This window comes from Pleurodeles waltl, chromosome 6, assembly GCF_031143425.1.
Source record: "Pleurodeles waltl isolate 20211129_DDA chromosome 6, aPleWal1.hap1.20221129, whole genome shotgun sequence".
Lineage (NCBI taxonomy): Eukaryota > Metazoa > Chordata > Amphibia > Caudata > Salamandridae > Pleurodeles > Pleurodeles waltl.
The window spans coordinates 1,248,394,698-1,248,408,698 of NC_090445.1; the positions used below are offsets into that span (position 1 = coordinate 1,248,394,698).

The window sequence follows — 14,001 nt, forward strand, 5'->3', positions numbered from 1 at the left end:
TGTCTTATGCCACCCTGGAGACCTCTCACTCAGCACAGACACACTGCTTGCCAGCTTGTGTGTGCTAGTGAGGACAAAACGAGTAAGTCGACATGGCACTCCCCTCAGGGTGCCATGCCAGCCTCTCACTGCCTATGCAGTATAGGTAAGACACCCCTCTAGCAGGCCTTACAGCCCTAAGGCAGGGTGCACTATACCATAGGTGAGGGTACCAGTGCATGAGCATGGTACCCCTACAGTGTCTAAACAAAACCTTAGACATTGTAAGTGCAGGGTAGCCATAAGAGTATATGGTCTGGGAGTCTGTCAAACACGAACTCCACAGCACCATAATGGCTACACTGAAAACTGGGAAGTTTGGTATCAAACTTCTCAGCACAATAAATGCACACTGATGCCAGTGTACATTTTATTGTAAAATACACCCCAGAGGGCACCTTAGAGGTGCCCCCTGAAACTTAACCGACTATCTGTGTAGACTGACTAGTTTTAGCAGCCTGCCACAAACTGAGACATGTTGCTGGCCCCATGGGGAGAGTGCCTTTGTCACTCTGAGGCCAGTAACAAAGCCTGCACTGGGTGGAGATGCTAACACCTCTCCCAGGCAGGAATTGTCACACCTGGCGGTGAGCCTCAAAGGCTCACCTCCTTTGTGCCAACCCAGCAGGACACTCCAGCTAGTGGAGTTGCCCGCCCCCTCCGGCCAGGCCCCACTTTTGGCGGCAAGGCCGGAGAAAATAATGAGAATAACAAGGAGGAGTCACTGGCCAGTCAGGACAGCCCCTAAGGTGTCCTGAGCTGAGGTGACTCTAACTTTTAGAAATCCTCCATCTTGCAGATGGAGGATTCCCCCAATAGGGTTAGGATTGTGACCCCCTCCCCTTGGGAGGAGGCACAAAGAGGGTGTACCCACCCTCAGGGCTAGTAGCCATTGGCTACTAACCCCCCAGACCTAAACACGCCCTTAAATTTAGTATTTAAGGGCTACCCTGAACCCTAGAAAATTAGATTCCTGCAACAAGAAGAAGGACTGCCCAGCTGAAAACCCCTGCAGCGGAAGACCAGAAGACGACAACTGCCTTGGCTCCAGAAACTCACCGGCCTGTCTCCTGCCTTCCAAAGATCCTGCTCCAGCGACGCCTTCCGAAGGGACCAGCGACCTCGACATCCTCTGAGGACTGCCCCTGCTTCGAAAAGACAAGAAACTCCCGAGGACAGCGGACCTGCTCCAAGAAAAGCTGCAACTTTGTTTCCAGCAACTTTAAAGATCCCTGCAAGCTCCCCGCAAGAAGCGTGAGACTTGCAACACTGCACCCGGCGACCCCGACTCGACTGGTGGCGATCCAACACCTCAGGAGGGACCCCAGGACTACTCTGATACTGTGAGTACCAAAACCTGTCCCCCCTGAGCCCCCACAGCGCCGCCTGCAGAGGGAATCCCGAGGCTTCCCCTGACCGCGACTCTTTTGAACCTAAAGTCCCGACACCTGGGAGAGACCCTGCACCCGCAGCCCCCAGGACCTGAAGGACCGGACTTTCACTGGAGAAGTGACCCCCAGGAGTCCCTCTCCCTTGCCCAAGTGGAGGTTTCCCCGAGGAATCCCCCCCTTGCCTGCCTGCAGCGCTGAAGAGATCCCGAGATCTCTCATAGACTAACATTGCGAACCCGACGCTTGTTTCTACACTGCACCCGGCCGCCCCCGCGCCGCTGAGGGTGAAATTTCTGTGTGGACTTGTGTCCCCCCCGGTGCCCTACAAAACCCCCCTGGTCTGCCCTCCGAAGACGCGGGTACTTACCTGCAAGCAGACCGGAACCGGGGCACCCCCTTCTCTCCATTCTAGCCTATGTGTTTTGGGCACCACTTTGAACTCTGCACCTGACCGGCCCTGAGCTGCTGGTGTGGTGACTTTGGGGTTGCTCTGAACCCCCAACGGTGGGCTACCTTGGACCAAGAACTGAACCCTGTAAGTGTCTTACTTACCTGGAAAAACTAATCAAAACTTACCTCCCCTAGGAACTGTGAAAATTGCACTAAGTGTCCACTTTTAGAACAGCTATTTGTCAATAACTTGAAAAGTATACATGCAATTTTGATGATTTGAAGTTCCTAAAGTACTTACCTGCAATACCTTTCGAACGAGCTATTACATGTAGAATTTGAACCTGTGGTTCTTAAGATAAACTAAGAAAAGATATTTTTCTATATAAAAACCTATTGGCTGGATTTGTCTCTGAGTGTGTGTACCTCATTTATTGTCTATGTGTATGTACAACAAATGCTTAACACTACTCCTTGGATAAGCCTACTGCTCGACCACACTACCACAAAATAGAGCATTAGTATTATCTCTTTTTACCACTATTTTACCTCTAAGGGGAACCCTTGGACTCTGTGCATGCTATTCCTTACTTTGAAATAGCACATACAGAGCCAACTTCCTACATTGGTGGATCAGCGGTGGGGTACAAGACTTTGCATTTGCTGGACTACTCAGCCAATACCTGATCACACGACAAATTCCAAAATTGTCATTAGAAATTGATTTTTGCAATTTGAAAAGTTTTCTAAATTCTTAAAAGACCTGCTAGGGCCTTGTGTTAGATCCTGTTTAGCATTTCTTTTAGAGTTTAAAAGTTTGTTAAAAGTTTGAATTAGATTCTAGAACCAGTTTTAGTTTCTTAAAAAGTATTCCAACTTTTAGAAGCATAATGTCTAGCACAGATGTGAATGTGGTGGAACTCGACACCACACCTTACCTCCATCTACAGATGAGAGAGCTAAGGTCACTCTGTAAACTAAAGAAAATAGCAATGGGCCCCAAACCTACCAAAGTACAGCTCCAGGAGCTTTTGGCAGAGTTTGAAAAGGCCAACCCCTCTGAGGATGGCAACTCAGAGGATGAAGATAGTGACTTGGAGGGAAATTCCCCCCCTCCAGTCCTACTTAGGGAGAGCAGGGCTTCTCAAGCCCTGACTCCACAAATAATAGTCAGAGATGCTGGTTCCCTCACAGGAGGGACCAACAACTCTGAAATCACTGAGGATAACTCCAGTGAAGAGGACATCCAGTTAGCCAGGATGGCCAAAAGATTGGCTTTGGAAAGACAGATCCTAGCCATAGAGAGGGAAAGACAAGAGATGGGCCTAGGACCCATCAATGGTGGCAGCAATATAAATAGGGTCAGAGATTCTCCTGACATGTTGAAAATCCCCAAAGGGATTGTAACTAAATATGAAGATGGTGATGACATCACCAAATGGTTCACAGCTTTTGAGAGGGCTTGTGTAACCAGAAAAGTGAACAAATCTCACTGGGGTGCTCTCCTTTGGGAAATGTTCACAGGAAAGTGTAGGGATAGACTCCTCACACTCTCTGGACAAGATGCAGAATCTTATGACCTCATGAAGGGTACCCTGATTGAGGGCTTTGGATTCTCCACTGAGGAGTACAGGATTAGGTTCAGGGGGGCTCAAAAATCCTCGAGCCAGACCTGGGTTGACTTTGTTGACTACTCAGTGAAAACACTAGATGGTTGGATTCAAGGCAGTGGTGTAAGTAATTATGATGGGCTGTACAATTTATTTGTGAAAGAACACCTGTTAAGTAATTGTTTCAATGATAAACTGCATCAGCATCTGGTAGACCTAGGACCAATTTCTCCCCAAGAATTGGGAAAGAAGGCGGACCATTGGGTCAAGACAAGGGTGTCCAAGACTTCAACAGGGGGTGACCAAAAGAAAGGGGTCACAAAGACTCCCCAGCAGAAGGGTGATGAGACAACCAAAACTAAAAATAGTAAAGAGTCTTCTACAGGCCCCCAAAAACCTGCACAGGAGGGTGGGCCCAGAGCCTCTTCACAAAACAATGGGTACAAGGGTAAAAACTTTGATCCCAAAAAGGCCTGGTGTCATAGCTGTAAACAGCATGGACACCAAACTGGAGACAAGGCCTGTCCCAAGAAAGGTTCCACTCCAAACTCCCATCCAGGTAACACTGGTATGGCTAGTCTCCAAGTGGGATCAACAGTGTGCCCAGAGCAAATCAGGGTCCACACTGAAGCTACTCTAGTCTCTGAGGGTGGGGTGGATTTAGCCACACTAGCTGTCTGGCCGCCTAACATGCAAAAATACAGACAGCAACTCTTAATTAATGGGACTAGAATAGAGGGCCTGAGGGATACAGGTGCCAGTGTCACCATGGTGACAGAGAAACTGGTTTCCCCTGGCCAATACCTGACTGGAAAAACTTACACAGTCACCAACGCTGACAATCAGAGAAAAGTACATCCCATGGCAATGGTTACTTTAGAATGGGGAGGGGTCAATGGCCTGAAACAGGTGGTGGTCTCTTCAAATATCCCAGTGGACTGTCTGCTTGGAAATGACCTGGAGTCCTCAGCATGGGCTGAGGTAGAACTAAAAACCCATGCAGCAATGCTGGGTATCCCTGAACTGGTGTGTGTGAAAACAAGAGCACAATGCAAGGCACAGGGTGAAAAAGTAGAGCTGGAGTCTGGAAAAATGGCCCAGCCTACCAAGAGAACAGGAAAGTCAGTTGGGAAACCAACTGCAACACAGCAAAAGAAAGGGAACCTCTCTTCTCAGGAAGAAGTTCTGCCCTCTGAGGGAACTGAGCCTTTGGAGCTTGAACCTTATCAGGTTGAGCTCTTAGGCCCAGGGGGACCCTCAAGGGAAGAGCTGTGTAAGGGACAAGAAACCTGTCCCTCTCTTGAAGGCCTTAGGCAGCAAGCTGCTGAAGAGTCCAAAGGCAAGAAAAATGGAACACATAGGGTCTATTGGGAAGATGGGCTCCTGTACACTGAGGCCAGAGACCCCAAACCTGGTGCCACTAGGAGAGTGGTAGTGCCTCAGCCGTTCAGAGAGTTCATCCTAACATTGGCCCATGACATTCCCCTTGCTGGACATTTGGGACAAACCAAGACGTGGGAGAGGTTAGTCAACCACTTCTACTGGCCCAATATGTCCAACATGGTTAAGGAGTTTTGCCTCTCCTGCCCCACCTGTCAAGCCAGTGGTAAGACAGGTGGGCATCCAAAGGCCCCCCTCATTCCACTTCCTGTGGTGGGGGTGCCCTTTGAAAGAGTGGGTGTGGACATAGTTGGTCCACTGGAACCTCCCACAGCCTCAGGAAATATGTATATCCTGGTAGTAGTGGATCATGCTACCAGGTATCCTGAAGCTATTCCCCTTAGGTCGACTACTGCCCCTGCAGTAGCCAAGGCCCTCATTGGTATCTTTACCAGAGTGGGTTTCCCTAAGGAGGTGGTGTCTGACAGAGGTACCAACTTCATGTCAGCATACCTAAAGCACATGTGGAATGAGTGTGGAGTGACTTATAAATTCACTACACCTTACCATCCACAAACTAATGGCTTAGTTGAGAGATTCAACAAGACATTAAAGGGCATGATCATGGGGCTCCCAGAAAAACTCAAAAGGAGATGGGATGTCCTCCTGCCATGTCTGCTTTTCGCTTACAGGGAGGTACCACAGAAGGGAGTAGGGTTCTCACCCTTTGAACTTCTGTTTGGTCATCCTGTAAGGGGACCACTTGCCCTTGTTAAAGAAGGCTGGGAGAGACCTCTCCATGAGCCTAAACAGGACATAGTGGACTATGTACTTGGCCTTCGCTCTAGAATGGCAGAGTACATGGAAAAGGCAACCAAAAACCTTGAGGCCAGCCAACAGCTCCAGAAGTTTTGGTATGACCAAAAGGCTGCACTGGTTGAGTTCCAACCAGGGCAGAAAGTCTGGGTTCTGGAGCCTGTGGCTCCCAGGGCACTCCAGGACAAATGGAGTGGCCCTTACCCAGTACTAGAGAGGAAGAGTCAGGTCACCTACTTGGTGGACCTGGGCACAAGCAGGAGCCCCAAGAGGGTGATCCATGTGAACCGCCTTAAGCTCTTCCATGACAGGGCTGATGTGAATCTGTTAATGGTAACAGATGAGGATCAGGAGGCAGAGAGTGAACCTCTCCCTGATCTTCTGTCATCAGACCCAAAAGATGGCACAGTAGATGGAGTGATCTACTCAGACACCCTCTCTGGCCAACAGCAGGCTGATTGTAGGAGAGTCCTACAACAGTTTCCTGAGCTTTTCTCCCTAACCCCTGGTCAGACCCACCTGTGTACCCATGATGTGGACACAGGAGACAGCATGCCTGTCAAGAACAAAATCTTCAGACAGTCTGACCATGTTAAGGAAAGCATCAAGGTGGAAGTCCACAAGATGCTGGAATTGGGAGTGATTGAGCGCTCTGACAGCCCCTGGGCTAGCCCAGTGGTCTTAGTCCCCAAACCTCACACCAAAGATGGAAAGAAAGAGATGAGGTTTTGTGTGGACTACAGAGGGCTCAATTCTGTCACCAAGACAGATGCCCATCCAATTCCAAGAGCTGATGAGCTCATTGATAAATTAGGTGCTGCCAAATTTCTAAGTACCTTTGACTTGACAGCAGGGTACTGGCAAATAAAAATGGCACCTGGAGCAAAAGAAAAGACAGCATTCTCCACACCTGATGGGCATTATCAGTTTACTGTTATGCCCTTTGGTTTAAAGAATGCCCCTGCCACCTTCCAAAGGTTGGTGAATCAAGTCCTTGCTGGCTTGGAGTCCTTTAGCACAGCTTATCTTGATGATATTGCTGTCTTTAGCTCCACCTGGCAGGATCACCTGGTCCACCTGAGGAAGGTTTTGAAGGCTCTGCAATCTGCAGGCCTCTCTATCAAGGCATCCAAATGCCAGATAGGGCAGGGAACTGTGGTTTACTTGGGACACCTTGTAGGTGGAGGCCAAGTTCAGCCACTCCAACCCAAGATCCAGACTATTCTGGACTGGGTAGCTCCAAAAACCCAGACTCAAGTCAGGGCATTCCTTGGCTTGACTGGGTACTACAGGAGGTTTGTGAAGGGATATGGATCCATTGTGACAGCCCTCACTGAACTCACCTCCAAGAAAATGCCCAAGAAAGTAAACTGGACTGTGGACTGCCAACAGGCCTTTGACACCCTGAAACAGGCAATGTGCTCAGCACCAGTTCTCAAAGCTCCAGATTATTCTAAGCAGTTCATTGTGCAGACTGATGCCTCTGAACATGGGATAGGGGCAGTTTTGTCCCAAACAAATGATGATGGCCTTGACCAGCCTGTTGCTTTCATTAGCAGGAGGTTACTCCCCAGGGAGCAGCGTTGGAGTGCCATTGAGAGGGAGGCCTTTGCTGTGGTTTGGTCCCTGAAGAAGCTGAGACCATACCTCTTTGGGACTCACTTCCTAGTTCAAACTGACCACAGACCTCTCAAATGGCTGATGCAAATGAAAGGTGAAAATCCTAAACTGTTGAGGTGGTCCATCTCCCTACAGGGAATGGACTTTATAGTGGAACACAGACCTGGGACTGCCCATGCCAATGCAGATGGCCTTTCCAGGTTCTTCCACTTAGAAAATGAAGACTCTCTTGGGAAAGGTTAGTCTCATCCTCTTTCGTTTGGGGGGGGGTTGTGTAAGGAAATGCCTCCTTGGCATGGTTGCCCCCTGACTTTTTGCCTTTGCTGATGCTATGTTTACAATTGAAAGTGTGCTGAGGCCTGCTAACCAGGCCCCAGCACCAGTGTTCTTTCCCTAACCTGTACTTTTGTATCCACAATTGGCAGACCCTGGCATCCAGATAAGTCCCTTGTAACTGGTACTTCTAGTACCAAGGGCCCTGATGCCAAGGAAGGTCTCTAAGGGCTGCAGCATGTCTTATGCCACCCTGGAGACCTCTCACTCAGCACAGACACACTGCTTGCCAGCTTGTGTGTGCTAGTGAGGACAAAACGAGTAAGTCGACATGGCACTCCCCTCAGGGTGCCATGCCAGCCTCTCACTGCCTATGCAGTATAGGTAAGACACCCCTCTAGCAGGCCTTACAGCCCTAAGGCAGGGTGCACTATACCATAGGTGAGGGTACCAGTGCATGAGCATGGTACCCCTACAGTGTCTAAACAAAACCTTAGACATTGTAAGTGCAGGGTAGCCATAAGAGTATATGGTCTGGGAGTCTGTCAAACACGAACTCCACAGCACCATAATGGCTACACTGAAAACTGGGAAGTTTGGTATCAAACTTCTCAGCACAATAAATGCACACTGATGCCAGTGTACATTTTATTGTAAAATACACCCCAGAGGGCACCTTAGAGGTGCCCCCTGAAACTTAACCGACTATCTGTGTAGACTGACTAGTTTTAGCAGCCTGCCACAAACTGAGACATGTTGCTGGCCCCATGGGGAGAGTGCCTTTGTCACTCTGAGGCCAGTAACAAAGCCTGCACTGGGTGGAGATGCTAACACCTCTCCCAGGCAGGAATTGTCACACCTGGCGGTGAGCCTCAAAGGCTCACCTCCTTTGTGCCAACCCAGCAGGACACTCCAGCTAGTGGAGTTGCCCGCCCCCTCCGGCCAGGCCCCACTTTTGGCGGCAAGGCCGGAGAAAATAATGAGAATAACAAGGAGGAGTCACTGGCCAGTCAGGACAGCCCCTAAGGTGTCCTGAGCTGAGGTGACTCTAACTTTTAGAAATCCTCCATCTTGCAGATGGAGGATTCCCCCAATAGGGTTAGGATTGTGACCCCCTCCCCTTGGGAGGAGGCACAAAGAGGGTGTACCCACCCTCAGGGCTAGTAGCCATTGGCTACTAACCCCCCAGACCTAAACACGCCCTTAAATTTAGTATTTAAGGGCTACCCTGAACCCTAGAAAATTAGATTCCTGCAACAAGAAGAAGGACTGCCCAGCTGAAAACCCCTGCAGCGGAAGACCAGAAGACGACAACTGCCTTGGCTCCAGAAACTCACCGGCCTGTCTCCTGCCTTCCAAAGATCCTGCTCCAGCGACGCCTTCCGAAGGGACCAGCGACCTCGACATCCTCTGAGGACTGCCCCTGCTTCGAAAAGACAAGAAACTCCCGAGGACAGCGGACCTGCTCCAAGAAAAGCTGCAACTTTGTTTCCAGCAACTTTAAAGATCCCTGCAAGCTCCCCGCAAGAAGCGTGAGACTTGCAACACTGCACCCGGCGACCCCGACTCGACTGGTGGCGATCCAACACCTCAGGAGGGACCCCAGGACTACTCTGATACTGTGAGTACCAAAACCTGTCCCCCCTGAGCCCCCACAGCGCCGCCTGCAGAGGGAATCCCGAGGCTTCCCCTGACCGCGACTCTTTTGAACCTAAAGTCCCGACACCTGGGAGAGACCCTGCACCCGCAGCCCCCAGGACCTGAAGGACCGGACTTTCACTGGAGAAGTGACCCCCAGGAGTCCCTCTCCCTTGCCCAAGTGGAGGTTTCCCCGAGGAATCCCCCCCTTGCCTGCCTGCAGCGCTGAAGAGATCCCGAGATCTCTCATAGACTAACATTGCGAACCCGACGCTTGTTTCTACACTGCACCCGGCCGCCCCCGCGCCGCTGAGGGTGAAATTTCTGTGTGGACTTGTGTCCCCCCCGGTGCCCTACAAAACCCCCCTGGTCTGCCCTCCGAAGACGCGGGTACTTACCTGCAAGCAGACCGGAACCGGGGCACCCCCTTCTCTCCATTCTAGCCTATGTGTTTTGGGCACCACTTTGAACTCTGCACCTGACCGGCCCTGAGCTGCTGGTGTGGTGACTTTGGGGTTGCTCTGAACCCCCAACGGTGGGCTACCTTGGACCAAGAACTGAACCCTGTAAGTGTCTTACTTACCTGGAAAAACTAATCAAAACTTACCTCCCCTAGGAACTGTGAAAATTGCACTAAGTGTCCACTTTTAGAACAGCTATTTGTCAATAACTTGAAAAGTATACATGCAATTTTGATGATTTGAAGTTCCTAAAGTACTTACCTGCAATACCTTTCGAACGAGCTATTACATGTAGAATTTGAACCTGTGGTTCTTAAGATAAACTAAGAAAAGATATTTTTCTATATAAAAACCTATTGGCTGGATTTGTCTCTGAGTGTGTGTACCTCATTTATTGTCTATGTGTATGTACAACAAATGCTTAACACTACTCCTTGGATAAGCCTACTGCTCGACCACACTACCACAAAATAGAGCATTAGTATTATCTCTTTTTACCACTATTTTACCTCTAAGGGGAACCCTTGGACTCTGTGCATGCTATTCCTTACTTTGAAATAGCACATACAGAGCCAACTTCCTGCAATTCAAGTTTGCACTCTTCACTCTGGCTGAACGATGTGGTGGTAATGAGGCAGGGCAGTTACTCAATGGATGTGTAAGAGATGCACTAGTTTGCAGAGCGCAGGCTATTTATTGAGGCTAGAAGCACTGTTTGCAACCACTGAAAGTGCATTCTTGATAAATAAGTGAAAGTCCTTTAGATTACCAAGTGATAGACAACCTCCGACTACAATATAGGACCAGAGACTTTCAGGCGGTTCAAATCTAATGGAATCCAGAAATGTTTGAGATTGCTGTATGTTGTTGTTGTTGTATGGCTTGTCTCGTTTATTCCTGTCATCTTCGTTGTCTAAACAGGATCACACTCCTCCCACCACCCCTTCCAGTTGTTATCTAAAAGAGTTATTTTGTGAGTGGTTCTCCCCCAGCAGAATCTTATTGTTTCACTGCTAATTGCTGAGATTTGTTAAATTAGCAAACTGAAAATGTCAGTTGTACATTTCAGATTGTGGTCTCCACTACCTCGAAAGTAAGTACTACAGACTACAATATTTTACAACAAAATTGTCTCAAACTGCGACGTAGATGAGTCTACCCTTCTTTCTGTGCTTGGGAGAAGTGTCTTTGCTGCAAGATGTGGCGATACCAGATTTTACTTGGTTTTGTATTAGCGTAATTATCTGGTGTGTTGCAATCTAGAACGGAAAAATATATTTAAATGTTTTGCCATTACTGCTATATTTATTGGGAGATTCTCTATCTCAACAGGAAAAGTCGTCCGATAGTGGAAAAGAAAGTTCTTCAAACGCAGCATCCGAAGATGGGCCAGGGGATGGATTCACTGTCCTGTCTTCAAAAAGTCTCTTCCTCGGACAAAAGGTAATCATATAGTGCATAAATTATATTCTATTTAAAAACTAAAATATACCTCCTGGTGTCAAATGAGACCATGATTCCTTATTAAGCTATTCCTGCTTAAGCATTTTGAATGTGCATCAAGATAACGGCTAGTAAGTAGAGGAGGAAGCTGGCCCTTTATGTGGTATGTGAATACTGTGTAAAGGGTCCAGGGGTTCCTCAGTTAGTGGATAGGGCTTGCTATACAATCCTAAAGTGCTCTATTTAAGGGGTAGTGTGGTGGGGCAGGCTTAGGCTTAACAGAGAGGAGTGCAAGCCGTCTACAAATACACAATAGTCAATAAATGAGACACACAACTCAAAAAAGGAGATGCACCCCAGTTTATAAAAATAGCAAGTATCTTCATATATACTTAGGCAGTACAGAAAAATTATTCAGGTAAGTACGTTTTTAAATAGGAATTCTTTTCACTTTAAAAGGTGGACATATTGCCATTTTGGAGTTCTGCATTGTTATCCAATGGGAGGAAAACCAAGTTCTGCAAACTGGTAGAGTACAGTGACTTACAAGACCAATATCCTTAGGTTAAGGTGAGTAGTGGGCAAGGTCCAAGGGCAGCACCAACAGTACACCCATAGCGGCACGGGGAAGGCCGGGTGCAGATTGCAAAACGGCGCTGGGTGTCCAATGCGTTCCTATGGAGATCAGGCACTGTGGAAAAAGGCTGCAGGCTCTGGCCAGAGGGTCAGTTGGACTGAACCAACAGTTGGGCTCAGGTCTCAAGATGCTCAGGCACCTTTTGGTCATCTTCTTCACGACTCAAGGGCTACGGGTGCAGAGGGGTGTGTGTGCAGAGACTGCAGGCGTCGTCTTGAAATCCAGGAAGGGTAAAACTACAATGGACTCCTGTGGGAAGTGGACATAGCTCTGACCCAGAATTTCTAGGTATTCCATCTGAAAGATGGATACCTCTGGGGAAAATAAGTGTCCACCTTGCAGTAGCCCACCTTAGGGGGGTGGTACTAGACTGGAGGTGGCACACCTACCTGACTAGCTAATTTTCCTGCCCGTCCAGGTGCTGAATGGGCTCTGGAGGTGGGGGTGGCTTCTTCTCCTGTGAGGGTACCTAGATTTGCATTTAAAGGTGGCAGCCCTGTGAGGCTTACCACCTTAAGAAGGCTAATCAGCAGGTCATCCTGTGGGGGTGGTGGGGTTGGGGGAAGAGAGAATGTTACACCACCTTCCTGGCCAGGCTTTTGTTCTGGGCTTCTTGAGAGCAGAAGGCTGTCACCCTTGGGGGCCAGAACTGTCTCAAGTGGAAGGCTGATAGAAACTGGTCAGCAAGCACACCAGAGGATGGTAGGTTTTCAGGGGGGCACCTTGAAGGTGCAGCACATGCATGTAAGATGGCTTTCCTTGGTTACTTACTATGTCTAAGACTTGACAAAGACCTATAGTAAGGGCATATCCGCTCGTGCAGCTATGCCCTCACATGTAATATAATGCACCCTGCCTTAGGGCTGTGAGGCCTGCTAGAGTGGTGTCTTACATGTATTGCAATCAGTGTTAAGGAACATGGCACACAGGGTGTGTGCCATGTCATGTTTTCATGTTTGTCTGGACCAAGACACGCAGCCTGCATTTGCAGCCTGTCATGTGCTTAGTGAGGGGTGCCTTAGGGACTCTTTAGCACCTCAGGCCCTAGGTTCCCATGGTACCATTTACTAGGCACTTAACAGAGGGTGCTAAAGGATTTGCCAGTTGGGGAAACAATTGTACAGTTTAGGGCAAGAGATCTCGCCCTGGGGACCTGGTTAGTAGGAACCCAGTGCTCTTTCAGTTGAAATCACACCAGGCCAGTCAAAAAGTGTAAAAGGGGGTGGGGGGGGGGGGGGAGATAATCTTTAAAAAAGAGGCACTTTCCTACAAGTAGTAAATAGGTAATGTTTCTTAACTCCTAATTCCCCCAACCCCACCCACCAGTCCCCATCAAAAGAGTTCTTTTTTTTTACTAGAAATGGTTTAACTTTAATTGCAATTTTTTTTTTTTAACCTCTTCCACATTCTCATCTGTCACACAGCTGTGTCTTACTCAGAATGATCTCAGCCACATTGGCACCATGAAGGTTGAAGGCATCATACACCCAACTTCAGCTGACATAGACCTCAAGGAAGATATTGGTAAGTCCACATGGAGGGGAGGTCGAATGATGAGATTACACTTCTTTACTGTAGGCACATTTTCTGGATTGTGGTTGTGTGTTTTTTTGTTTTTTTTTGTTTTTTTTTTTGTCTCACCTACCAAGACAGTACAAGCTGGTGAAATTGCTATTGTGAACTTATAGTGGGCTACCCACTTACCCAACCAACTCTCCTTCCCCCAGCACTGTGTTGCTCCCTACTCTGCCTTGCCTGTTTTCTTGGCAGCAAAAAGTTTTGCCTGTGGTATAGCTGCAGAACACAGACTTTTAGGTTTTGTTTTTCTTTTTTCATCTCCTGCATTCCATATATCCATGAAAGCACAAGCTTTGGCATACACCAGCTGTTAGGTCACGGGGGGAGGGGGGGGCTGGCTGGCTGGCTATCTGCTGCGCTCACTTAGCTAGCATGTTAGGCAGAAGGTTGTCTTCTCTTTGAGGTCCATAAATCTCGTCCCTCTGCTGCTACAGATGAAATGGCTGCATCCCGGGGAAAGTAGATTCAGCCTTGGGAAGCATTTCACTTAATATTCTGACACTTATTCTTTTTCAATTTTGTTCAGTTTGTTCAGAGTGAAAAGAGGGTGAAAAATGACTTAAGACATTTATAAAGATGCAGAAGTTTGAAGTCAGTGTGCCTATTTAAGATGCCATAAGATGTTTGCTTTTCGTCCACTATTTTTAAATGTTTTTTTCTTCAACTTTTTAAACAATATTTTTCAGCCAACGATTGGCAAAGTCAATAGCTCTGGGCTCATTATA

At 48.2% G+C, this 14,001-nt stretch overlaps 1 protein-coding gene across 2 annotated transcripts in view; it reads left to right on the forward strand.

Moving 5' to 3' along the window:
• The window catches only part of MACROH2A2 (macroH2A.2 histone), a 95,171-nt gene that overhangs the window by 39,644 nt on the left and 41,526 nt on the right, over nt 1–14,001 (forward strand). For both annotated transcript variants that reach the window (XM_069240555.1, XM_069240556.1), the window contains exons 5-6: nt 10,951–11,061; nt 13,123–13,222. In XM_069240555.1, coding sequence (XP_069096656.1) covers nt 10,951–11,061; nt 13,123–13,222 — 211 coding nt within the window. The remainder of the gene's footprint in view (nt 1–10,950; nt 11,062–13,122; nt 13,223–14,001) is intronic.